Below are 26,260 nucleotides of genomic sequence, written 5' to 3' on the forward strand. Positions count from 1 at the left end.
CCTCCTGCTCCATCTCTGGGCTTAGGTTTGCTCTCTGGTCTCTGGAGCGACACAGAGGTGCCCCTTGCAAGGAAGGAACAGGTTAGGGCAGGAGCTGCTGCCCCGGAACCCCTCCTTTCTCTCATACTGACATGGGGGTGTCTCTTCTGCTTCCTGGGCTGAGATAACCTGAGGCTTGAGAACAGGCTGGCTTCAAGACAGACTTAAACTAAATCTTTACAAACGTGCCTATTTTCCTGATGGGGACATTTCTATCCAAGAGGAGCTCTGGTCCCATTAACAAAGAAAAATAGGGTGCTTGAGGGAAGCAGAGACCGGGGTCAGTCTCTCACTTGTCCGTCAGACGGCCCCTGCATGTCACCCCGTGTGGACTGTCCCCCAGACGGCCCCTGCATGTAACCCCATGTGTGTCCCCCAGACGGCCCCTGCATGTCACCCCGTGTGGAGTGTCCGTCAGACGGCCCCTGCACGTCGCCCTGTGCAGATTGTTAGATGGCCCCTGCATGTCGCCCTGTGTGGAAGCAGGGCCAGTCTGTGTAAAGGAAAAATGTCCAACACGTCTCCCTGACACAGTGTGGGGAAAACCTTTACACAATTCTCACGTGTGGGTGACGGCCAGGGATGAAGGATCCACACACAGTGCTGAGGTCCGGCAGATCTCTTCCACACATGCTACTGTGCTGGGGGAAGGAAGGTGAACCTTCACAGACAACGGTTGCCCTCCCTGTACATGATGCTGGCTACAGAGATTTATCCCATTTCTATTTTATGTGGGACCAGTGAAAATGGCCCTATAGGCACTGTGCCATCGGCATCGGGATGGTGATGCCTCTGAGCGTACTATAAACCAACCCTAATCCACAGTAATAATCAGGAGACATGATGGAGGTGGGTGGAAGTGAACAGGTGCTTGGTTTCTTTCCTAGTTAATTCCCTTTGAATCCAGTTATGTCATCAAATCGGCACTTAAAAGCATGAGAGGGCCTTCCTGATGAGACATGAGGACAATGGTTTAAGAAGACTGCCTTGCTGAGCCTCCAGCCTCATTCTCAGCCTCATTTCTTCCCACTTAGGGCTAAAGTCTCAATAGTCTAGTAGGTCCTAGTTTACCTCTGGACACTCAGCAATCAAAAAGAAACACGTACTAGGCCTGAGTCCTTTCTTATCCTCTCAGAAAATAAAGCATGGAGGAAAACTTATCTAGCCGTGAGAAGGTTCTGAGGCTGTGATGTTTTGTCCAGCCATGAGTCCTTGGGAAGGTTCTACACTGCTTTAAAGCAGGGCTCCCAAGCTCGGCTACACACCGGCATCCACAGGCCTTAGGCTGATGCCTGACCCAGCCAGCATGCTTGGGAGTGGGTTCCCCTGATTCAAACGTGCAGCCAGGCATGAGCACCGCTGTCAGATCAGACTTTCCTGTCCGAGTCTCTTGCCGTGTGCTGGTCCATGTCCGACAGGGTCACTGAGCAGTGCATCTATGCATTTTCTTAATGAAACACTGAAGGAACAAGAGAAACACCTGGGAGCTCTGTCGAAATTGAAACATAAAACTATATTTTAGTCATTGGATCCAATGATGACACGTTTTACTAGTTTATGGGAACACAGCAAATCTCCATTTATTCAGGTCATCTTCTGCATCCTTCTGGCAGTTTCCTATTGATTACTTTTTGTTCACCCACCGCAGGAGACACTGTTGTCCACAAGTTCTGCACCTGCTTCCTGGGGTGTCCTTTCTACACCTGCTGCCTGGGGTGTCCTTTCTACACCTCTTCTCTGGGGTGTCCTTTCTACCCGTTCCCTGGGGTGTCCTTTCTGCACCTGCTCCCTGGGATGTCCTTTCTACACCTCTTCCCTGGGGTGTCCTTTCTACACCTGTTCCCTGGGGTGTCCTTTCTGCACCTGCTCCCTGGGATGTCCTTTCTACACCTGCTCCCTGGGATGTCCTTTCTACACCTCTTCCCTGGAGTGTCCTTTCTACACCTGCTTCCTGGGGTGTCCTTTCTACACCTGTTTCCTGGGGTGTCCTTTCTACACCTGTTCTCTGGGGTGTCCTTTCTACACCTGCTCCCTGGGATGTCCTTTCTAATAGAATACCTTTTTTTTTTTTTTTTTTTTTTTTTTTTAAGCCAGTACCAGTCTATGGCCTGTTAGGAACTGGGCCTCACAGCAGCAGGTGTGTTAGTGAGCCATTTTACCACCTGACCTCTGCCTCCTGTCAGATGAGCAGAAGTATTAGATTCTCCTAGGAGCAGGAACCCTATTGTGAACTGCACTTGTGAGGGATCTGGGTTGCACACTCCTTATGAGAACCTAATGCCTGAGGATCTCTCACTGTCTCCCATCCCCCCAGACGGAACCGTCTAGCTGCAGGAAAACAAACTCAGGGACCTCACTGATTCTGCTTGGTGGGTTGTATAATTATTTCATTATAGATTGCAATGTAATAATAATAGAAATAAAGTGCACAATAAATGTAACGTGCTTGAACCATCCCCAAACCATCCCCCTGACCCTGTCCGTGGAAAAACTGTCATCCACAAAATCCAGTCCCTGGTACCACAAAGGTTGGGACCGTTGCCGTAGGGGATGCTGACCTCATTTCCAGTCCTCAGAGTGGGTGCTGGTTTGCAAAAGCCAATCAGCCAATGGCGTTCCCTTGACGAGCAGCCAATCAGCCAATGGCGTTCCCTTGACGAGGAGCCAATCAGCCAATGGCGTTCCCTTGATGAGAAGCCAATCAGCCAATGGCGTTCCCTTGATGAGGAGCCAATCAGCCAATGACGTTCCCTTGATGAGTATTTTGCTCTGATGGGCTCATGACCTAGACTGGCACAGCCAGGCTGACGGGGACATCCTCAGTGGGTTATGGAGGCCATTTTCTGCCTCCCCTGAACACCAACATGAAGGCTTGTTGCTTCCGCAGGCATCTTATGACCGGGAGGGGAGCCACGCCAAGGCACAATCTAGACCTCAAAGCTCAGCAAGGTGGAGTATGGAAATCTTGTTATGGAAAATAATAGCAAAATTCGGTATTGTTTATGGTTGGGTGAGTCAAGAACTTTCTCTTACTTGTAGCCAAAGGCATCCTATCTGATAGATATTTTATACTTTGTGTTTTTGTGTTGCTATTAGGAAAGATATACATTTTTTATTTTAAATTCTAACAGGACATTGCTGGTATAAACACAAATTTAGATAAATCGACATAAAATGTACAAAAGTCTTGTAAACTGCAGAACAACATGCATATGTGATGACTTTCGAATAAAAAGGAAAAAAATACTCGAATATGTGTGAAAACAGTTTGAAGATTATATAACATAATATTGGCATTTGTACCTCAGCTTGGGAGGCAGGGATGGGGAGGTTGGAACATGGAAGGGCTGTTATTCTCTTACACATGTGTGTGACACTGAATTCTGGAAAACTTGGAACAATATTTGTAATGTAGATATTATTTAAGAGAGTAACAATGTTGTTACGGCAGTCAAGGACATGCACCAAGCTACTACCCTGATGATGGAGAACTTTTCTGTAAAATGTACTGACCTCACATAGGCACATTCAGAAACGACTGTGAAGAAATGTCATGAGTTTAGATTCAGAGCCTGTGAAGGGTGCAGGGCTTTCCTTTCAGAAATCCTTTTAGGGAAGGAATGAACACGCAGACCGATGTGGGAAAAGTGTTACAATTAGTAAAGAAAAATCAACGCAATCAACACTGTACATATGTAATTCTTCTGGGGATTTAAAATTGAGAGCTGGGTTGGAATACAATCAAAGTCAGGAAATAGTAGAAAAAACTAGCAAAGCAAGGGACACAGAGATAGAAGGTGGAGAAAAGAAATCCATCAGTGCTACTGAATCAAGAAGAACACATTTACAGAGTCTGAAATATGCCAGGTACTGTTCTAGGCACCTTCACACTATTTCGTCTCTGTCACACGCAAGGCTGAGTGTTTCAGCAGAAAGAACGCGACTCTCAAGACAGCAGTTCTTGAAATCTTGCATAGATTCTGCCACTGTGGTTTAGTCTCTAGGTGACTGTGAAAAAGTCACATAGCCCTTCTGAACTTTCATTTACCATTTGTAAAATAAAAGGGAAAAGAAAAGAACTGCATCTTAGACAAGTTGAAAAAGTTAAATGATGTACACGCAATGCATCCAGCCTAGTATAGAGTATTAGGCATTTGACTTAATTCATTCACAGATATTACTAAATGTAATATAATTTTATAAGTACTCCACGATGAGTTATAATACTTAATTTACAGTTTATGTAATGGAGTTTGGGAGAACTATTTTCTCTAATTCACGAAGAGTGAGCGGGTCCATCTGACTAATTTCGAAATGCTTTGTCCTTCCTCTGCAGGACACCATGGGCAGATGTGATAGGAGTCAGGTCACTATGTGGGGTGGAGCCCAAGAAATGCCTGCAGGGGGAATTCCTAAAACAGGGGTCCTGAGTGAGGGGTAAACTGGGAATCCAATGCCCTCAGAGGTCCTGCATGACCTTGCCACCCTACACAAGGAAGCATCCCCCCCGGGTTTCTTTGGGGGCATCCACTTTGCTGAGCTGTGAAGATCCAGCAAGTCAGTCATAGGCAGCATGGCACGGCCCCAGCAGTGCTTCCCAGCAGTGGTCATCACAGTCCCCACAGCCCCCCGTACCCAGTCCTGCAGAAACGTGGATGGATGTCCATGCCCACTTACAGTCTCTGCAGGTGTGCCTGCTTGTTAACACCCTCATGGCCTCCATCCCCCACAAAAAGTCTTCATTATCTCAATCCTGGATGATTGAAAATGTTTCCTCTAAAATCCACCTGGGCACACTGCTGCCTGCTGAGTCCTAGCCCGAATCTTAGATTTTTCATTCTGCCAAATTGAGCATTAGCCTAATTTTTCAATGCTCCCCATTGGGAATGCCTTCTCTTCTCCACCTTTCCAAGATACCAATGATTTTTAAAAGACACTAACCACTTCCTCTAGGAAAGATGTCCTGACTATTAAGGTCCAACCCCAGCTCTGACCTCACTCCCACCCTATACCACACCTTTTTTTTTTGAGACAGGGTCTCACTCCATGGCCCAGGCTGGAGTGCAGTGGTGCCATCATAGCTCACTGCAGCCTCGAACTCTTGGACTCAAGAGATCCTCCCCACTCAGCCTCCTGAGTAGCTGGAACTGCAGGCACGAGCTACCATGCCTGGCTAATATTTTATTATTTTTTTTTTAAGAGACAGGGCTTCTAGGTTTCTTGGGCTTGGTTGCCCAGACTGGTCTCTAATTCTGAGGCTCAAGGGATCCTCTTGCCTTAGCCTCCTGAAGGACTAGGATTACAGGCATGAACCACCGTGCCCAGCCTTCACCCCCTTTAGTGGAATAAGGACAGTACTGAACATAAGGAAGGACTATTCATAAAGAAGTTCTATTTTTTAGGAATCCTAAGTAAACTTTCACCTTCTAGAATGCTTCAGACATTCATTTCACAACATCTAGGTACTAGATGAAATTACTAACCTTTCACCCTTCCTCCAACACTGTAATTCTATGATTGTTCTTATTCAGGATATCTTCTCCTGTAACCTGTCACCTTCCCATAGATGAGTCTGAATGGCCACCATGACTCTGCTCGGCCAGGTACAGGCCCTGGGGCACTAGAGGGCATGGGGCAGTCCCTGCACACACATGCGAATGGAGAATTCTCTCTATTTCTCTGGTATTTACGTTGAAAGCAAAATGATTACTGCTATCATCTAAAGAAAACAAGCAGAAAGTTCACCTTGTCCCAGAAATGCTCTTTCACTTTGCCTTTTAATGACTTGAACCTTCAATACTGACGGTTTCTAAGTGGTTAAATGCCACTATACATTTGAGTAAGTCCCTGAGATGAGGGATCCTATGGTTAGTAATTTTCTTTCCAGTATATAATGTTCTATAATGGTTAATGAATTGGATGCTTCAAATATAAAGGTTATTTTAAGCATCAGGAATCAACCATAATTCCAATTTAGGATGCCCAATTTGAGGGGAAAATCACAGTGGCCTGGGATAAATGAGAATAAATGTTGGTATCGGTTTCTGTGAACATCTGGGTGTGACTTCATTCTGTGAACGAACAGATCTCAGTGTGCATTAGTACAGGGATGCTTTGTGCTCTGTGATGGCACGCCAAGGAGCCTTGATACATTTTGACACCCTGAATGAAAGATAAATAACACAGAATATTTTCACGTTCAAAGTATATATATATATATATGTGTATGTATATTTAAATGAAGTAGCCATCTTTAGTTACTAAGTTCACACTCAGCATTCTCCGCGCTCAGCCAGGCGGGAGCCCTGGACCTTGGAGTGAAGTCAGAGCTCCTCTGTGATGCACTGCCTCATTTATCTCCTGTTCCTGTCACTCTTCATTCCTGCAGCGTGCATCCTCCCTGAAGGTTCATCCCACTACTTAGGATAATGAGGATCATAATGCATTCTTCCTTATCCCTTCACATGATATACATTCAAATTTGTGATTGATGTATTTGCTGTTGTCAGGAAGAGAAAAGCAATTCAGACACACAACCTATTTTATATGCACCTTTGGACCATTAAGTTTGAGAGGAAGAACCATTAAAGTGCCTTAAAATATTACAAACATCCAAGTAACAGCACGACATATTACACTCATTTGTAAGGTAGGTGCTGTCTCCTGGAGCACAGGCTAAAGTGTCATCACTCATCAGGAATTTGGGCACCATGTCAGTGAGTCCCTGCCTGGAAAGGAACGCACCACCTTTCCTCACATTCAATGTAGACACACAGACACAAAATCCTCTCCTTCCCGTCCCTTTCACCTTCCACTACCACTCATGTTATCCACGGAGCGCATGACTCCGTGTGAACGATCATTTCCACACAGTGGCTCAGGTGAAAATTCCCACCTTCTGAAGATTCCTCTTTTCCCCCAATAAATTACTACGTATACCGCAATGCCATGTCTCAGACACCTGAGCAGGTGTAGGTGAGAAGACTGTGAGTTGCTCACTTACCCCGCTTCTCTGAACTTCCATGAATGTGGCTCTTTGGAAGGACTTCTCCCACACGGCCAGCTCGCTGCCAAGCTCCACGTTGAAAACATGGCTCTTCCCATGGCCGGCCATGACGCTGAAGCAATAGGGCCTCTGGTCCTCAAAGTCAAAATCTTGAAGACCCAGATACAAGTTTGCTTGCAACCAGCAGTCCTCTGCGAGCCAGAACTGAAAAACAGAGCATGGATTGGAAACGTGCGGCGCTGGAAGGCCATTCCCGGGGCTGAGGGCCCTGGCGAGGGGAGAAGGCAGCGTCTGCTGGGAAACGGTCTCCTGGGTGCAGACAAGGAGGCAAATTTGGAGCAACGAGCCTCTCATGCACAGCTGGTCCACAGACAAGCATCTGTAAATAAATTATGTCAAACGCCTGATTCTCTGTAAGTGCCTTTCCCTTAAAATACTGGTCACCACACACTTCCCTGTTTTACTGTGAAGAGAAAGATGAGGCTGGGTGTGGCGGCTCACGCCTGTAATCGCAGCACTTTGGGAGACTGAGGTGGGTGCATTGCTTGAGCCCAGGAGTCTGAGACCAGCCTGGGCAACATGGCAAGACCTTGTCTTTACAAAAATAAATGAATCAATAAAATACAACAGATTAGCCAGGTGTGGCAGCACACGCTTGTAGTTCTAGCTATTTGGGAGGCTGAGGTGGTGGGACTGCTTGAGCCCAGAAGCCTGAGGTTACAGAAAGCCAATATCACGCCACTGAACTCCAGCCTGGGTGACAGAGGGAAACTCTGTCTCAAAAAAAAAAAAAAGATAAAGATGAAAGTCTTGAGACATTGATGCTTGTATTTATCATAAAACCAAAAAACACTGGAACCACCACCACCACTCTAACTAAGCGCGTCCCCTGCGCCTCCGAGTCTCTACAGAATTACTGGCTCCTCCTCTCCCCGCGGGTTCATTGTCCTGAAATTAAGGACCGAGTGCCCAGAACGCCCCTGAAGCACAACCAGGCACCCGACCACCCAGGAGCTCATTCCGCCAACCCAAAGGCCTGACAAAGGGAATGATGTTGTTCCATTTCTGGTCAATCATTTAACTGGAGATGTAAGTTACTTACAGCACGTCTATTAATCACAGGTTTGACTCTGTGGCCACCAAGGCGACTCCGAGGCTGCCAGCCTGTGCTGCACGGAGCCGCCTGGGGCGCTCCCCACTTCTTTCCCCCATCTGCACGGTTGTACTCCACTTCGAGATTCATTTTCTCAAGGGCAGGAGAGAAAGACTGGGGGTCCCAGTTGTCACAGTTACTAGGTGAACAGCATGGAGGTGCGTGGTGAACGCATACTCAATACCTGGCTGGCACCTCTCTGTCTCTGTCTGTGTCTCTTTCTGTCTCCATTTCTCTCACTGTCTGTGTGTCTCTTTGTGTCTCTCTCTTTCTCTCTCTCCATTTCTGTCTTTCTGTTACCTCTTTCTATTTTATGTCTGTTTCTCTGTCTCTCTCTATCCCTCTCTCTGTCTCTGTCTGTCTATCTTTGGACCCATCTCAGTCTCAGCTCACCCATTCATTTACTGGCCATCAGATCCACCCTGAAGAACCCCCATCAGAGACCTTCCTGGGACGCTGCACCCCAACATCAACTTCGCTGCACCAGTCTCTCCCCAGTGAAGGGAACAAGGGGAGACACCTGGGCTGGGGTTTCCAAAGTCCTGAATGAGAATGTGGTGTTTACCCACAGCCCTGCATATGGCAGCAGAAAGGAAGGGGAGCTGCCCACCTGCTGGGTCTTCCCATCATGATTCTGAGATATCTCCATTCACTTGTGCCAACCAGCTAAGCTGGACACTCCCCACTCACACTTATGCTCAAGGTCCAGTCCCAAAATCCACATGAACTCAGCAGTTGGCCAAATAGCTTTACTTCAGATATGCTGACACATGCACTCCAGGCACAGGTTTGAGGTAAAAGCTATAACTGGTGTGTCTCAGGTGGGCCTCCTGGCCTCTCCGGGGGGATGCCCTGGCTCTCCTGGCCCCTCAGACAGCTCTGCAGGATGACCCTGTGGTCATGGAGAGCATTGCACATTTATCCCTGTGCAAAATCCAGACACCAAATGCCTGTGGTACATGCATGTGAGAACATGTGTGCATGTATGTGTGCACATGAGAATGTGTGTATGCAAACACGAACATGTGTAGTGTGGAAATGTATGTGCACATGAATGTGTGTGTACGTGAATGGGTGTGGTATGCATACGTTGCTAACCCTAAATGAGCCTTGAGTACAGAAACTGCACTTTAATTCCGGGGCCCCCTGGATCCTCTCCTTCAGCTGGGATACCTGGAACCTATAGGGTTACACGTCACAAACCAAGAACACCATGTTCATCATTGACCTTATGGTGCAGAACGTATCTCTTTATCCACTGAACTTAAATGTCAAAAAACTGATAAAGAAAAACTGTTGGAAGATATTTATGTGGGAACGCACATTCCTCACTGAATGGCTCATGACAGTTGAGCCTTGAACAATCCAGGAGTTAGGGGCGCCAACTCTCACGCAGTTGAAGATTCACATAGAACTTTTGACTCCTCTGAAACTTAGCTACTAGTAGTCTATTGTTGATCAGGAGCTTTACTAGTAACATGAACAGTCAATTAACACATATTCTGCATGTTATACGTATAATATACTATGTTCTTAGAATAAAATATATTGTTGATCAGGAGCTTCACTACTAACATGAACAGTCAATTAACACATATTCTGCATGTTATATGAATAATATACTCTGTTCTTAGAATAAAATATATTGTTGATCAGGAGCTTTACTAGTAACATGAACAGTCTATTAACACATAGTCTGCATGTTATACGAATAATATACTATGTTCTTAGAATAAAATAAGTGAAGCCAGGCACAGAGGCTTACACCTGTAATCACAACTGATTGGGAGGCTGAGGCGGGGGCGTCACGGGAGCCCAGGAATTTGAGACCAGCCTGGATGACATAGCAAGATCCTATCTCTAAATAAATAAATGAATTAAGCAAGTCAGCTAGAGAATAGAGGATGTTATTGAGAAAATCACAGGGAAGAGAAGATATACTTAGAGCACTGCACTGTATTTATTGACACCGTAAGTTTACATCATCTGTTTATAAGATGAATGGTCTGAAATGGTGGCAACCACAGCTGCAGACCTCAATCTGTGGTGCACAGCAAAAATCTGGTAATGCTGTGACATTCCTGCTTCTTGGAGGCACTTGCACCATCCCTCGTGGCACTTGTGTGGGTCCTGGGGTGTTATTCAAGGTTTACGTTACTGGACTCAACACGAAGGAGGGAAGGTACACAAGAACCCCGAGAGATCACTCGTTACCATGCTCTGCAATTTACTGGAGAGAGAAATTGCTTCCACAGGGATGATTAAGACATTTTACTCAGAAACCCAACACTTGAGCTCACTGCAACAGCAGCAGGAGGTGGCTACAAAAATTATCATCACAGTACACTATGTGCTACAGTTAACCACGGGCAGGAAAGATTTAACGCTGCATCTTTACCTTTGTCTACGTTCCTCTCCACTCAGATGGTGCCAAATAGATCGCTTTATATTTTACAGGAGTAAATGATAAAATAGACTAGTATCTACATATATTGTATGAATTCACGACATCTCTAACTTTTTCTTAATGTTTTGATATTTCTAAGCTGCATAGTTTGTCTTAAGAGGTTTTAAAAATTGTTAAATTGTTTTCAAAAAATTTTCCAGCATACTTATAGAAAACAATTGGCATCTAAGTGAGCCCATGCAGTTGAAGCTCATGTTGTTCAAAGGTCACTTGTGTTTCTTTCCTATCACTTGCTATATTTGGGCAGCTGTGTATCATAATAGAAGAACATCAGGTTTTGGAGTCAGATAAGATTTGAGGCCTTTCTTTGCCCAGTATTAGCTGTTTGACCTTGAGCGATTCACTCTCTCAGAGCCTCCACTTTTGAGCTGTGAAATGGAATCATGATAAAAATGTTGTCATAACTTCACATGACAGAGCGGCCGGCATGCAGGCTCACATCCCGGATTCACATGAGTTCACTATCTGTTTTCATAAAGAAACACGTCCTAAGGCAATGCCGAGCCAGGCCATACATGTCGATTTGATGTCTGCTTTCCAGCTACCTGGCCTCCTGGCAGGGTCAGCTCGGGCGATATACAGAACAGCATTTCCAGCCACCCCCACGACTGAAGAAAGCCCACCCCCCACCTAGGACTGCATGACATCATCTTATTATGTTCCCTTTCCTGAAGAAACAAAAAGGGTTGTATTTTAAAATTACATATTTTTTTCTATTTATATTTATTATGAAACAATTATAGCAACAATAAAGGGAATTTAAAACAAATTTATTACTGTGTTTTGTCATCTGATTTTTAAAAATATGTCAATAATTACTAATATGCCCTTAATAATAGGACAATAATTATTAATATTCTTTCATACAATGTGAATTTGTATATATAATTGTATAAATTTATAATACAATTACTTAAAATATGTTATAAGATTTTAAAATATTTTTCAATGGCCTTTTGATGATTATTCAAATATCATTAATTTAAGGAATATCCTTAAATGTTCTCATGCATACAGCTCTTTGATTCCTCTGAACTCAGTATGGTAATGGACTCTTCTTTAGATTCAATTCTGAGGAGTAAGACTGCTTGATCAAGCAAGGGATTGTTTTTCCACTGTTCAGCCTCACAAAGAATGTGTTGTAAGTTCTACATAAGGAAAATTAATGACTCATATATAGCTCATTTCCCCAGATAGTTCCTGTAGCTCCTTTAAAAACAATCACTCAGCCCTTGTGGATTGCAGTGTGTTGATATGACTGGAAACCCTGAGCACTGAAGTCCAAGGTCAGCGGCTTGCCGTCAACAGTCAGTCAGCGACTGGCCAGGCCATCAGGTTTCCTCGCCTGGACTGAGCCTCTGGGTTTCCTCGCCTGGACTGAGCCTCCAGGTTTCCTCGCCTGGACTGAGCCTCCGGGTTTCCTCGCCTGGACTGAGCCTTTGGGTTACCTCGTCTAGACTGACACTTCCAGTTACCTATTCTGGACTGAGCCTTTGGGTTACCTCATCTGGACTGAGCCTTCTGGTTACCTTGTCTGGACGGAACCTTTGGGTTTCCTCGTCTGGACTGAGCCTTGGCCAGGCTTCTTCCTGCCTCTGGGACCTGGAACTCCCTATCCTTAGAGCATTTGCTTTAGAAAATGTATTATTGTATGTTCTTTCTCTGCCATTTGATACCTAAATCTTTCTAAAAGTCTCTTGCTGGCTGTACAACCCAGGACTGTCTTTCTCAAGGAGCTGAGAGCTGTCCCTTCAAAATGTGATCACTGGGAAGATGGCGTCATCTCCCGTCCCTGTGGAAGGATGGAGCCCGGCCTTGGTGGGTGCCTGGCTCTAAGCTGTGCAACCATCTCCTATCATGAAGATGGGAGCAGCTCTCTGTTTCTTTGCAGGAAGCCAATTAACAGACACTGATGGCCCCGATCTCCTTTCTAGCCCAACTTGTAGAAACCCTCTCATCCTTTGTTTCAGTGGAGTTGGGTTTAATCTCTCTCTCCTAGCATAATATACTTGAATAAGGCCTTCTTGCCTTCTTCGCCTTTAACTTCGGTGCAATTTTGTCCTGACATGGCTTTAGGAATTCTTCCTTTCAGTGTTGATATTATCCAAACAGGACTACCCTGAAGATCCCTGGAGAACACGTTCTAGAACTCTTAATGCCCACTCGCGACAGACTCCCGGAACACCACTGCTTCTAGCACGTGGAATAGAGAGGGATTCAGGATGAGCTTTGTAGCCAGGTGAGTCTGGTCCCCATCCCTACCTCTGCTTGGCTTCTGGAAGATCCTCGTCCACTTCCTGCTTCTGAGTTCTTAGCTACAAAACAGAGTTCTCCTTAGGTGGGGAGAGAATTAACTCAGGGACATAGCCAAGTGCTTAGCAAGGCTACTAGGGAAGCACTCAATAAAGACAGCTGTCATTACTAAGATCCTCTGCCAAGCAGATGACAACATGGACTTTTCCTGAAAATTTTAATGGGGTATCTTTAGGTTGAGAGGACGGACCCATGCATTTCACACAGGACGCTCCATAGCGTCCACAGTGCTTTTCTGCCATGCTGCACGAAAGCTGTTTATCATTTCGCTCACGACTGCAATCAAGGCTGATTGGTGCAATTTTCTCATCTATTTCATGATGAGTGTTGAAATATAGAATATATAATTTTAAGAGCTGGGAAAAGTAATTTTTAGAGCGGAGAAGGTATCAGAGAAAAAACACAATCACAACTTCAGAATTTGATTTCTGGTCTAAATATTAATGAGTATACTTTGAAATGGTAATTATATTTAAAGAATCTACATGAAAAAGTATTAGTTCTTATGATACTCACATATTTATTTACATTTCTGAAAATGAATTGAATGCGTTTACTTTTAAATTTATGTATGCTAAACGATAAACATCCGCAACTGAATGTGTGTAAAAGCAGGCAATACGATTTTGTAAGATTGCTATTTTAACACTTCCAAATAGGACATTCAATTCATATAATTTAATCTCTTTTTTAAAAATATTGAATGCTATAGATTATTATTATTTACCCCATTTTTAGTTTAATACCTTTGCTATAGCCATTCTACTGGCTAATTTTCATGATTTCATAAACACTTCATATAATATTTATTGGTTAATATTTTTTTACAATCTTCCTGGGAAAATGAGATGGCTCTATAGCTTACTAATGAACCACATATATAAGATACAATAATCTCTCAAAGACACCCCAGGACCTAAAGAACATCTCAGGTGCACGGAAGGGGAATCCTCTGAAACAAGAGGGGGAGGAAGTGAAAACGTGTCCATGCAAAGGAAACAAAAAGGCCAAGAATCCTTCTACGAATTCCTCTGTGGAACTCTGATCAATAAACGACCTGCGTGTCATCTACGACCAAGAGGCTCACGTTAACACAAGGCTTCCTTTTTATCATTTTCAAAATGATGCATTCCTGTCACAGCTAACTTAGAAAACAAAATAATTTTTAAAATGAAAGCAACAATAGCTAGAAAAGCCATCACTGAGAGAAAACCACAGTTAATATTTTATTCTATTTTCTTCCATTTTTTAATGAATATGCCTAGCACAGAAACGTTCACTTTCTGATCAGTGATTGTTTATTACAACCTGCAATTAGGAGTCTTAATTTAAATACATCCAGCCCTTTCCTTCATCTCCTTCATTACCATATTCAACAAAAATAGGAACAATGCAGAAAAATGTTGCCCAAATAAATTTTTCAAAAATGGGAAATAAATGTATTTATTATTTGATAATATTGTTATGGAAATGTATTTCCCTTTTACATGTTTCCATTAAAGGTAGTCTGAAATTCCAGATTTAAATTTAAAAAAAGCAACTACAGATAGAGAATATTATTTTTGAGGACATTTTCAATTTAAGAAAACAAACCAAACTTTGAAAGACAAATCTTTATTCAAAGCTTCTAACTTTAGACTGATAACTCTTTAAGGCCAAATTCTCACTGAGTCACATACTAGGACACGGTGGCACCCGGCCACGGTGAGCACATCGCCGCCTGGCTGTGGAGACACCTCTGCGGTCAGGTGGGTGGGGCCCGGGTAGGGCCCTGCTGCACCTCCAGGCTCCGGGCAGCACCACCAGTGAGGTGTGTCTCCCGGAGGAAGGTTCAGTCCCTACCTACCCTAGGAACCATGAGCAGCAAACTGGCCAGACCCTGGGGCAAATTTGTATCTGACTTGTTGAAAACAATTTCAATAGCAGCAGCAGCAACAGAATCTAAAGTTCTTGGAACAAATTATTGTAAGTGGACGTCCTAAAACACATCTCTCCCCACAACACACACAAACACCACATACCACATACACACAGACACACCGTCATCCATTCATCCTGCCTGGATGAGCAACAGGGTGACAGCTAGAACCCACGTACCGGGTGGGAATGGGGGATGGGTCCGGACCGTCCATTCCAATTTTGCTATTTCAATGGACCATGCGGAACAAACAGTCCTCTCATTCTGCAAGCTCAAAGGGCATCTTACTGTATGAAAGCATCTAAAGTGCAAAAGATCCCTACCTTGTGAACTTTAAACAGCACCTCACAGAGGTGGTAGGTCCTTTCTGCTCGCACCCAGTCGAATGTGCTCACCTGCAAGAAACAGAAAACATTCCATGAAAAGCAGCATGCTACTTTTAGTTGAAAATTTTAAAAATTTACAATAGTGTGACTGCATGTGTGTCTACCTCAATTAAATCCTAAGTCCCCATTAGTATAAATTGGTCACAATAAACTTTATGTACTGCTGAGTTTTGATGAGTCGCCACGTCCTCATCTCTGTCAGTTTGTGGCAAATATAATAGCTCCATTACTGACAGGAAAATGTCTATCTCCTTTATCTTATCTTAGATAGATAAGATTGATATCTATGATATCTTGTCTATCACACACAATTGGGCATAATTTTTGAAAACCATTTTGGATTCCTTTTAAATTAGGAATTTCAGGTAACATTTAATGCACGTGAAAGTGAATGAGTTTATATATTTACTGGCGCAGAAAAACGGACAGAAAATATTGGGTAGATGGTCTTTTGCTTTTTAGAAATAAACTTAGTTCTATTTCAAAAGTGAATGAAAAACTTACTAACCAATTTAATCAAATACATTTTTCACTGGTCTGACCTGTTGTAGTTCACAACTATTTTAATAATAATGACTAAACTAATCTCACTTTTGAATAATGCCCTACAGTTTACAATTCAAGTTCAGATATATAATCTCAAAGTTAAATTATTTCATGCAGAAAAATTTAAGATATTCAAAAGTGAGTGTAACAAATTTGATGTTTTTTATTGTTGACCCTGCACTTTTTCCTTCAGCCAGCAAAAATAATCCAAAGTGCACTGAATTATGTCTTTGACACTCTGAAATTGTCTTGGCTTTAATTAATTGGTGACTTTCTGGTAATCCTTGCACCAAACAAAATTCTCAAGACATTTTTAAAGTCATCACAAGTGAAATGTGAAAAATTACACAAATAGTTTGCCATTTAATATTTAATTGCCCTAGAGTCAGCTCATTGCAATTGTGATTTCGGCAATCAAACGGTAAGTAAAGGGAACAATTTGAAAGTGAGAATGGCCAATTAGAATACGAACTTTAAAGTTCCTTTTGGATCTAGTATTCAGGTCATAAGAGCTACATCTTGAATTTGCTAGAGAGAGTTTCAGGTGCTTATTTCAGAGTTTAAAAGCCAGAAACTCCAGCACCTCTTCTCTTGAGAGCTGGGGAGCCATGCTGATGGATGCCTGAAATAAAACATCACCCTGAATTCCACAGCAGTGCCCACTGGTTCCTCAACACTGCACCTGCCTCTCCCTTCCCTCTCCTGTTCCCACCCTGGCCAGTGTTTTATGCTACTGCCTAATGTCACAGCTCAGGTGCTGGTTCTATAACTGGAAAATACAGAATTATGGATCCACCATTTTTAACTTTCCCAGTTAGGACAATGCTGCTTATTTTTGGAGGCTGTAAATATAAAGAGGAAAAAAACCCACTAAACACCCTATTCAGAGACATCTTCCCAAGCTTACTTGTTGCTGTAAATATACCTTATACATATTCATGGTTCTATACTTTTCAAAATATACTTTGTAATATCAGCATTTTCCCGTGTCATTAAATGTTATTCAGAAATACAACTGTAACTACTGCTTAGAATTTCCGCTTGGAGTTACGGTTTTCATAAGCTTTATCTTTGTGACGGACATTGTAGATTGCTTTTAGGTTTCACCATTGTCACAGTGCTGTGATTAATATATGTGGTCACTGTATTAGATTATGTCACATTGAATATATTTTCCATACTAGTCTGTTATCAACATGTGGCAGAACAGCAGGGATCTGAGTCCTGTTCTAAGACAAAGCTTGGAGGAGGCTGTGCTCTTTGCTGTCCGCAGAAGGCAGGTCTAGTCTCTCCCTCCTTCCGCCGCATCCATCATCCATTTATTAAGCCCCTTTCTGTTCCTCCCTGTGGCGTCTGCTGTTCTTGCCGTAGTCCTGCCTTCCTCCTACTCTTTTACTCCTCCTGCCAGTGGCCGTGTCTCCCCCGGGGAACCCTTCTCCGCTCCCAGAGCTATGACCTTGCCCCAGCCCAGGGAGGCGAGGCGCAGTCCACACACAGTTCAGGCCAGAATTCTCACCGTCTTCGCCATCATGATTGATTCGGGGAAGAGAATGTGCCTTGATTGGAGACACAGGTAAGAAGGTGTTTGGGCTTCCGATGGAACCATTTCTATTGTGGACTTGAAGAAAATGCTGCCACCCTGAGAGCCGTGGGAAGTCCCCTTGAGCCACGTGGATGTTATGCGTGTGGAAGTATCTACACTAGCTCCTGGCTGTGATAACGCACCACAGGACAAAAGTGTTAGGAACAGGGGAGGTGGGGGAGGTGAGGGGCACAGGCTACTCTTCACCTTCCACTCAGTTTTCTGTAAATCTAAAATCGTCCACAAAACAAGTCTATTGATTTTAAAAAAAAAAAAAAAAAAAAAAAAAGCAGGTCTTTCTCATCATTGTTCTTTCCCTGCCTACCTGAACCTCATGGCTTCTCGAGGACTCAGCTCAGACCCAGCCCTGAGGCTTTCCTGACAGCCCTGGCAGGTCTCCCTCCCCTCTTCCAAGTCCCAGCGGCCCTGTGGGATCCTTTCTGCAGGGCACCCTCAGCCCGGCTCCAGCCTGCCACAGATATCCTTCCTCTCCCTACGTGGCTGTGACGTGAACACTTCCCTAATTCAGTGAAAGTGCAGGCATCAGGTTCCTCTGAGTTTCCGCCAGAAAAAAATTATCACCAAAAAATTCATCATGTCCTTTAGGGCTCTTCTCACTTTTTATTTCACTAGTTATAGCTCTAGAAAATATCTAGGCTACAACAATTCAATGCTGAACATGACCATGTAACAGAAGGGGATTATTTAAGATAAAACTATTTCTAAGGTATCCAGAAGAGCATCTCGTGCGTTGGTTAAGGTTCTGCGCAGCTTGTAGTTCAGATAGGAGGTAGGCTGCTGCAACAGACGTGAAAAAACTTGGCTAAATTGAGCTTAATGTTAGGAAAGCTAGTAAAAGCCCTCTCTGTACACGTATACAAATGTGTGTGTGTGCGTGTGTATACAGTCATGCACACATCACAACACTTCAGTCAACAATGGACTGCATAGACCACAGTGGCCCCATAGGTTCTAATGGAGCATATACAGAAACCCGGTGGATGGAACTTGATACTGGCCTTGCAGATCGACTAGAGGAAGGGAGTCATAGTCAGTAATGGTGCTGGAGCATTTGGTTTTCTATATGTAAGTACACATAAATAAAAATATACAGATCATCCAGGTTTCTGTAAGTACACCCTATGATGTTTGCACAATGACAAAATTGCCTAACTCTGCATTTTCTGGAATATATACCTGTCCTTAAGCAATGCGTGGCTATACACACATATGTGTATTAATACATGTGTGTGTATATATATAGCTTTGTGTGTATATATACACACACACACATATAATTAGAAGATTAATGTAAAGCTCAAAATTCAAGGTGTGCATAGCCCACGATGCAGTGACGATATTGGAAGCCTGGAGTACTGTTCTGAAGCAGGGCATGCCTAGTGTGTTTGTGCCATGCCTGAGTGTGGCCAGGCGTCACCTGCCGATGCAGATTCCTGCACCCCATCTGAGCGGTTCAGATTTAGCAAGTTTGGAGTGAGGCTCAGAGACCCTGACTTTTTATTTTTAAGCAATTTACTGTTGATGTATTCATCATGACTCCCAAAGTGCAGCATGGCCAGCAACAGCCTTGGCATCTCTGGGTCCCTGTTGGTGATGTCAAGTCTCAGGTCCGCACCAGACCTGCCATATCAGAGCCTGTGGTTTTAGGAAGCATTCCCAGGTGATTCGTAGGAACATTGGTGTTCTTGATGTTTTATTGGGGGAGTCTGACGTGGTGGTCTTGTGGGAAAACAACCTGAGGATAAGAAGCCTGACACCTTTTAAAAGGGAAGGAGGCCGAGGGTGGGATGGAAGCAGCTGCTGTGAATTGCAAAGCAGAGGCATGTTCAATCACCGGTCATCGGAAAAACGAATTCCTGACTTGGTGAACGACTGGCTGGCTCCACGCCATGGCTTCCTGAAGTCCAGGGCTCCCTACCGCAGTCACCGCGGCTTATTTTACACGGTTTTCCAGGACCGCGCCTCTTCTGTTGGAAGAGGGGAACCCTCTGCTGAGAGGAACCCTGGCAGCGTGGGCGTCTCTGAGGCTGTTTATCAGCCGATTTTCTCTGGGGAGTGAGTTTGCATGTCGGGGGAGAGATCCACTGGCTCTACCATCGCGCTTCTTGCTCAGAGCAGGGACTTAACACCGGGGCGAGGAAACACGAGGTATGCGGATGCCTGGATTTCTCCAGACTCGCACGGAACAAGAGACATAACCAAGCTTTGTGAGACGGTAGACAAGGTGGCTGGTTTTGTAACTGCATATCATCACTACGTTTTTCCAAATAATGGCAATTGATAGTTTTCTAAGTATCTGGCCACATTTGGCTTCAAATGGAGCAGAAATTGTAGATTACACAATGCTATATCTTGGTACCTTTGACTATTATTGTAGAACAATGAATATGTGTCCCCAGAACAATAGTTTGCTCCATTTACAAATCTTCATTTGAATTATTTTTTCCAAGTAATATTTTTAATGATAGAATATACCTATGTAATAGATATTCTTAAAATTGTGAATATTTCTTGCATATGGATAGGCAGTTGCTATATCATTGATATATTAATTCCATACAATTCTGTAAAATTGACTTTAAACTTAATTTAACGCATTTTAATGTTTGAAAACAGGAATAACTGAAACATCTTTCAGATTCCAATGTACAAATCAGAAATAAATACTCTGGCTAACGAAGGACAGTAGGGTGTGTGAGAAAGAGTCGAGAGTCCCGGTTTTAATCCTAGCTCTTCCAGCATCTCCTGGTGCATGGGAAAGACAGAGATTAGGGACCCACCAGAGTGGGCTGGGCCCTCCTTACGGAACAACTGAGCTGTGAAACATGGATCTGCTTTTTCCACTCCAATTCCTCCTTTCCATTCTTCTATCCCGTTTCCCTTCTGCTACGGTTGGAGTCTGTGACTCCGCCCAAATCTCATGTCAAATTATCATCTTCACTGTTGGAGGTGGAGCCTGGTGGGAGATGATTGGATCATGGGGGTGGATTTGGTCTTTGGTGCTGTTCTCATAATCGAGTTCTCATGAGATCTGACTGTTGAAAAGTGTGTGGTGGCATCTTCTCCCTTCCTCTCTTCCTCCTTCTCTGGCTATGGTGCTGTTCTCGTGACAGAGTTCTCATGAGATCTGATTGTTTAAAAGTGTGGCATCTCCTCCTGCTCCCTTCCTCCTTCTCTGGCCATGTAAGACATACCTACTTCCCCTGTGCCTTCTGCCACGATTGTAAGTTTCCTGAGGCCTCCCCAGACATGCTTCCTGTACAGCCTGTGGGACTGTGGGTCAGTTAAACCTCTTTTCTTTATAAACTACCCAGTGTCAGGCATTTCTTTAGAGCAATGTGAATGCAGACTAATACACTTTCTTTTCTCTTTTCTCCTTCAATGTTCTTCCTCTTCCTCATCTTGAACGAGCTCAAAAGCCATCGTTCAAAGAAGGACTTTATCTTTTAGTTTTCCCCAAGTTGTCATGATAGTCTTTGGGTCCTTGTAAGATTCACTGAAATTTTCTGACGTAGACTGCTAAGATTTGAGGCTCCGTGAATATTTCTACATTATTGCATAGCTCGTGAGGGCCTTGGAATGAAGGGATGGTGCAGTGACCTGGTCATGGGAGTTGGCAATAGTGAGTCATTCAGGGACATTTCACACGGATGGCCCCTGAAGCCTTTGATTTATATTCCAAAGTGTGACAGAAGAGAGATGGAGTTAGTAAGCAGGAGTCTCTCCTTCTGTGGGGAGGAGGGTGGGTGGGTGGTGAGCATCCTATCCAGGCTCTGAGAGTCACGGCCCTGGGTGCTTCTCCCGTGGCTGACACCTCTGCACGCACAGAACTCAGGCGGGGACAGGGAACCAGCATTGAGACGTTCTGTGAGTAATTAACAACCTGTCTCTGATCCAAAAACCTCATGTTTCATGTCAGGATAAAATAAATTCATAATATTGATATTAAAACCTTAACATAAGGTTGTTTTAGATTTGGCCAAAGTAAGACTGCTACTGGCAAACTGCCACCAGTGCCAGGATATAAAGTGTCAGGCCAGAAAAAATATTAATACATTATAAATATTTAGATGTAAATTCATTCACCATATTGTGTGTATTGATTTTGCAATGAAAAGTTGCTGAATATTAATAGATAATTTTGTCTGTTAGATTCAAATGCTTTTAGAGCTTTTTTTTTTTTTTTTGAAATGGAGTTTCATTCTTGTTCTCCAGGCTGGAGTGCAAATATGAAGGGTTGATTTCTCCTTGATAGTCGCATTAGAGAGGATTTGATGACCTCTGCAAAACACCACCAAGCATTAACAGGCCCCAGTACTTATTTTATAGATTATTCAACCAGTAACCAGGCAGCATCTTCTCTATGTCAGAGGCGATGCTGGACATGGTGCAGGCAGCAGGAGCCCAGCACGGGCAGCTCCCAGGCCCATGGAAGCCAAATCGCGTTCCCAGTGTTTTATCAAGAGAGAAAACTTCCACACCAGCCATCCTTTGTATGATATTTATAATGTATTAATCATCCTTTCTTAATCTCCCTAAAACCCTCTCAGGCAGGCATTTACAGTCCTCATTCTCATCTTACAGGTGACATTTAGTACTGACAGTTGGAGGCCACCGGAAATTTGTAAACTATAGGAAGTCATCAGGAAGTATACAGATGAAACAAGTCACGTCGATCTAACTTTGGATGGAATATTCATAAAAACCTGCACCTTTTTCTCTCTCCAGTGCATTACTGGTAGTAACTACCACTGAAAAAACACAACTTATCCAGATCCGGAAGAAATGAGTGGTTTCTTTAGCGTGGATCATCAAGGATCCAGTTGGATGAACTCAAGGGTCCTGCGGCCTCACAGCATCGGGAGCTCTCTGCGTCCTGGGTGCCTCCAAAGTTTCTATGGCTACCCAGTTCTTGTCTCTGAACTCAAGACTGGTGGGTCTAACTCTACTCAAAAACCTCCCTTTGGAAATCTTTAAACGTTTCAAACTTACAAAGATCCAGCACTGGCCAATGAGTGCATCCCACAGCTCCCATCTCAGCGAACGGCAGCATCACTGCCGGCTGGAGTCCCTCCTCTCACATCCACACGCCATGGTCTGGGGGTGTGTGCATGGTGTGCATGTGTGGTGTGTGCATGAGTGGTGTGCAGATGTGGTGCGTGCGTGTGTGGTATGTGCGTATGTGGTGTGCACATGTGGTGTGTGGTGTGTGCCTATGGGGTGTGTGTCTATTTGTGTGGTGTGTGCATGTGGTGTGTGTGTGGTATGTGCATGTGTGTGGTATGTGCATGTGTGGTATGTGTGGTGTGTGCATGTGTGTGTGGGGGGTTTGTGTGGTGTGTGTGCAGTGTGTGCATGTGGTGTGCATGTGGTGTGTGCATGAGTGGTATCTGTGGTGTGTGTGTGGTGTGTGATGTGTGTGTGTGGTCTGCATGTGTGTGGTGTGTGCATGTGTGTGGGGGTTTGTGTGGTGTGTGTGCGGTGTGTGCATGTGGTGTGTTTGTGGTGTGTGCATGTGGTGTGCGTGTGGTGTGTGCATGAGTGGTGTGTGTGTGGTATGTGTGGTGTGTGTGTGTGTGGTGTGTGTGTGTGGTGTGTGTGTGTGTGTGGTATGTGTGGTGTGTGCATGGGGTGTGCGTGTGGTGTGTCTATGGTGTGTGCATGAGTGGTGTCTGTGGTGTGTGTGGTGTGTCTGTGTGTGGTGTGCACGTGTGTGTGTCTATGTGCACTTCCTAAGCACTACTAGACTCAAAAGCTTCCCAGACTGTGCAGTCTATCTTGGTGTAATTAACAGTTACATATTTACACTTAAAAATTTAAATTATGAAACTATGCTTACTTGAGGATAACAAAATTTATATATTTCAGAGATCTGGGCAGCTAACCTGCCAATGACCAGTTTGGATGGATGCATACAGTTTAGAGTAATATCTGGCTTCCTTAAATTGCAGCCTAATGGTAAATCTGTCTGGGGCTAATTCAACTTCACAGGTTTACTGAATCTTGAGAAGGACTCTCTAGGCTCATCTGGGTCCTCGCTGACCCTTGATAAGGAACAGCGAGGCCTTCAGAACCACAATGATGGAAAGAAGCCCTGCTGATGGCTCTGAAGAGAGAATGGAGATGGTGCCAAGTCATCTTCTGTAGAAATTATTAGAAATTTGCTGTGCAGAAGCTCTTTAGTTTAATGAGATCCCATTTGTCAATTTTGACTTTTGCTGCCGTTGCTTTTGGTGTTTTAGACATGAAGTCTTTGCCCATGCCTATGTCCTGAATGGTACTACCTAGGTTTTCCTCTAGGATTTTTATGGTATTAGGTCTAACATTTAAGTCTCTAATCCATCTTGAATTAATTTTCAAACGTATGTTTATTGCGGCACTATTCACAATAGCAAAGACTTGGAATCAACCCAAATGTCCATCAGTGACAGATTGGATTAAGAAAATGTGGCACATATACACCATGGAATACTATGCAGCCATCAAAAAGGATGAGTTTGTGTCCTTTGTAGGAACATGGATGCAGCTGGAAACCATCATTCTTAGCAAACTATCACAAGAACAGAAAACCAAACACCGCATGTTCTCACTCATAGGTGGGAACTGAACAATGAGATCACTTGCACTCAGGAAGGGGAACATCACACACCGGGGCCTATCATGGGGAGGGGGGAGGGGGGAGGGATAGCATTAGGAGATATACCTAATGTAAATGACGAGTTAATGGGTGCAGCACACCAACATGGCACATGTATACATATGTAACAAACCTGCACGTTATGCACATGTACCCTACAACTTAAAGTATAATAATAATAAATAAATTTAAAAAAAAAGAAATTATTAGAAATTAGAAGTTAATGAAAAGAATCGAGTTCTAGGAATGTTCAGGAGTGTATGCAGAAGGAGAAAGATATGACATATAACTTTTACAGGAAAAGACAAGAAAGGGGTCATGAATACAAGATAAGGTACAGGTTCCCACACCAAAGATCAAACTGTCTCTGAGGGACTGGAAAGCAAATAAAGGAAGAGACCTCGAGAAGAGCAAAGAGTGGGCACAGAGGGAGAGACAGAGAGAAAGACAGAGGGAGAGACCGACACAGAGAGAGACACAGAGAGAGTCAGACAGAGACAGATGAAGAGAGAGAGACCTCGAGAGGAGCAAAGAGTGGGCAGAGGAGAGACAGAGAGAAAGACAGAGATAGATGATTCAGACAGAGGGAGAGACACAGATAGAGAGAGACAGATGGAGAAAGAGAGAGGGAGAGATAGAAAGAGACAGTGACAGAGACAGGGAGAGATATGGAGGGAGGAGCCGCAGCATCTGGAATGGAAAAAGCGATGTTGCCCGTGGAAACAGGGTTTGTCTGTTAGTTTTTTATTGTTTTCAAATAGTTTAAATGCCCAAGAAAGAAACCCTAACAAACCACGGCAAAGCCAGGTGGCGGAGAGCACAGTCTCTGTGGGCCAGAGGAAGGGCAGGAGGCGGGCAGCCCTGGGGAAGGGAAGCCCCAACCCAGCAGGCTAAGGTGTGGGCACTTCCTCTACGTGGAGGAGGAGTTTGCGATTTCCACTTCCTTCCTGGACACATGGACACGTGACTTTGGCTTCCCGGCACACACAGCTGCTCCTGTGGCTTTGGGCAAGGCAGATTCCTGCCCCTCACCCCAGTGCCATGCGCCCTCCTCAGCCCTCACTCCCCACAACCATATTCTGGTTTCAGATCCCCAGGAAATGATTCTCTGCCCCTTGCAAATGCACTGCCCAGCCAGTGTGAGCGGCAGCGACCTCAGGACCCTGAGGGAAGACTCACCTACATTTTAACAAAACGGAACTGCATTTAAAATAAGAAACGAACTCTCTAACCACAGCAGGTATGAAGAAAAAGAAGCACAGCTTAAAATTTAGATACATTAGGATTTCTTTAAAAGAATTATTTCAAAATCAAACGTAGTTAAGGACTCATAATTTATAGCTAAGCAGAATACAAATGAATACTGAAGGGAAGCTGCTTATTTGTATTTATTACTTTTTTTCAGGCTAAGTAAACCAGTTTAAAACCAATTATGACAGCAAGTATCAAGAAGAATAACGACAGGCCAAATACTTTAAGGCATAACTTCTGAGTTCCGGAAGATGGAGCTGCAGGTGCCTGCAGGGCAGCGAGCGTGTGGATCGGGGTCTAGATGTGGATCGGGGTCTAGATGTGGGTCTACATGTCAATGGCCCAAAGGCTCTTGGTCTGCGAGGGAGGTTCCATCATTTCACAAATGTCAATGACCTCAGAGACAACCTGCAACGCTCACAGAGCCATGTGAGAACAGAGACTCTGGGAAACTGGGTTTCTAGCTCGAGTCAGCCTTGTTCAAGACGAGATCTGCCAATGGCATCTGTCCTGGCCTCTCCAGTCACTGTTCCCACCAGAATGAGAAGGCTGGAGGTTCCCACTGGGGAAGAAGACCAGAGAGGATACTGCCTGCACTCTGGATTTTCAGTACATTGTAAGACTATTCTGGCATTAAATGCAGTTAATACAACCCACAGTCTCTTAAGAGAGGATTTTAAATAAATTATCCAAAGCAATCCTCAGTCAAATACATTTGTTTACTATTTTATTTACACATGACCTTCATCTGTAAAAGCAAGACTCAAATGAGAAAACAAAAACAAGTGAATGTGGCTGTTCAATGTGTTGCTGAAATGAAAATACCTATTTTTAGTTATCAGTTATGTTATAACAGGTCTCCATGATAAAACAGTTACGATGTATCAAGACGGAGCTCTGACACTGTGTGCTCTTGGCACTCATCAATAAAATGAGGAGCC

The 26,260-nt window shown here is 44.0% G+C and overlaps 1 protein-coding gene across 2 annotated transcripts in view; it reads right to left on the bottom strand.

Moving 5' to 3' along the window:
• The window catches only part of SNTG2 (syntrophin gamma 2), a 374,364-nt gene that overhangs the window by 67,911 nt on the left and 280,193 nt on the right, over window positions 1-26,260 (bottom strand). For both annotated transcript variants that reach the window (XM_050753205.1, XM_050753204.1), the window contains 2 exons: window positions 15,220-15,291; window positions 7,043-7,249 (listed from right to left, as the gene is read on the bottom strand). In XM_050753205.1, coding sequence (XP_050609162.1) covers window positions 7,043-7,249; window positions 15,220-15,291 — 279 coding nt within the window. The remainder of the gene's footprint in view (window positions 1-7,042; window positions 7,250-15,219; window positions 15,292-26,260) is intronic.

This window comes from Macaca thibetana, chromosome 13, assembly GCF_024542745.1.
Source record: "Macaca thibetana thibetana isolate TM-01 chromosome 13, ASM2454274v1, whole genome shotgun sequence".
Classification (NCBI taxonomy): domain Eukaryota; kingdom Metazoa; phylum Chordata; class Mammalia; order Primates; family Cercopithecidae; genus Macaca; species Macaca thibetana.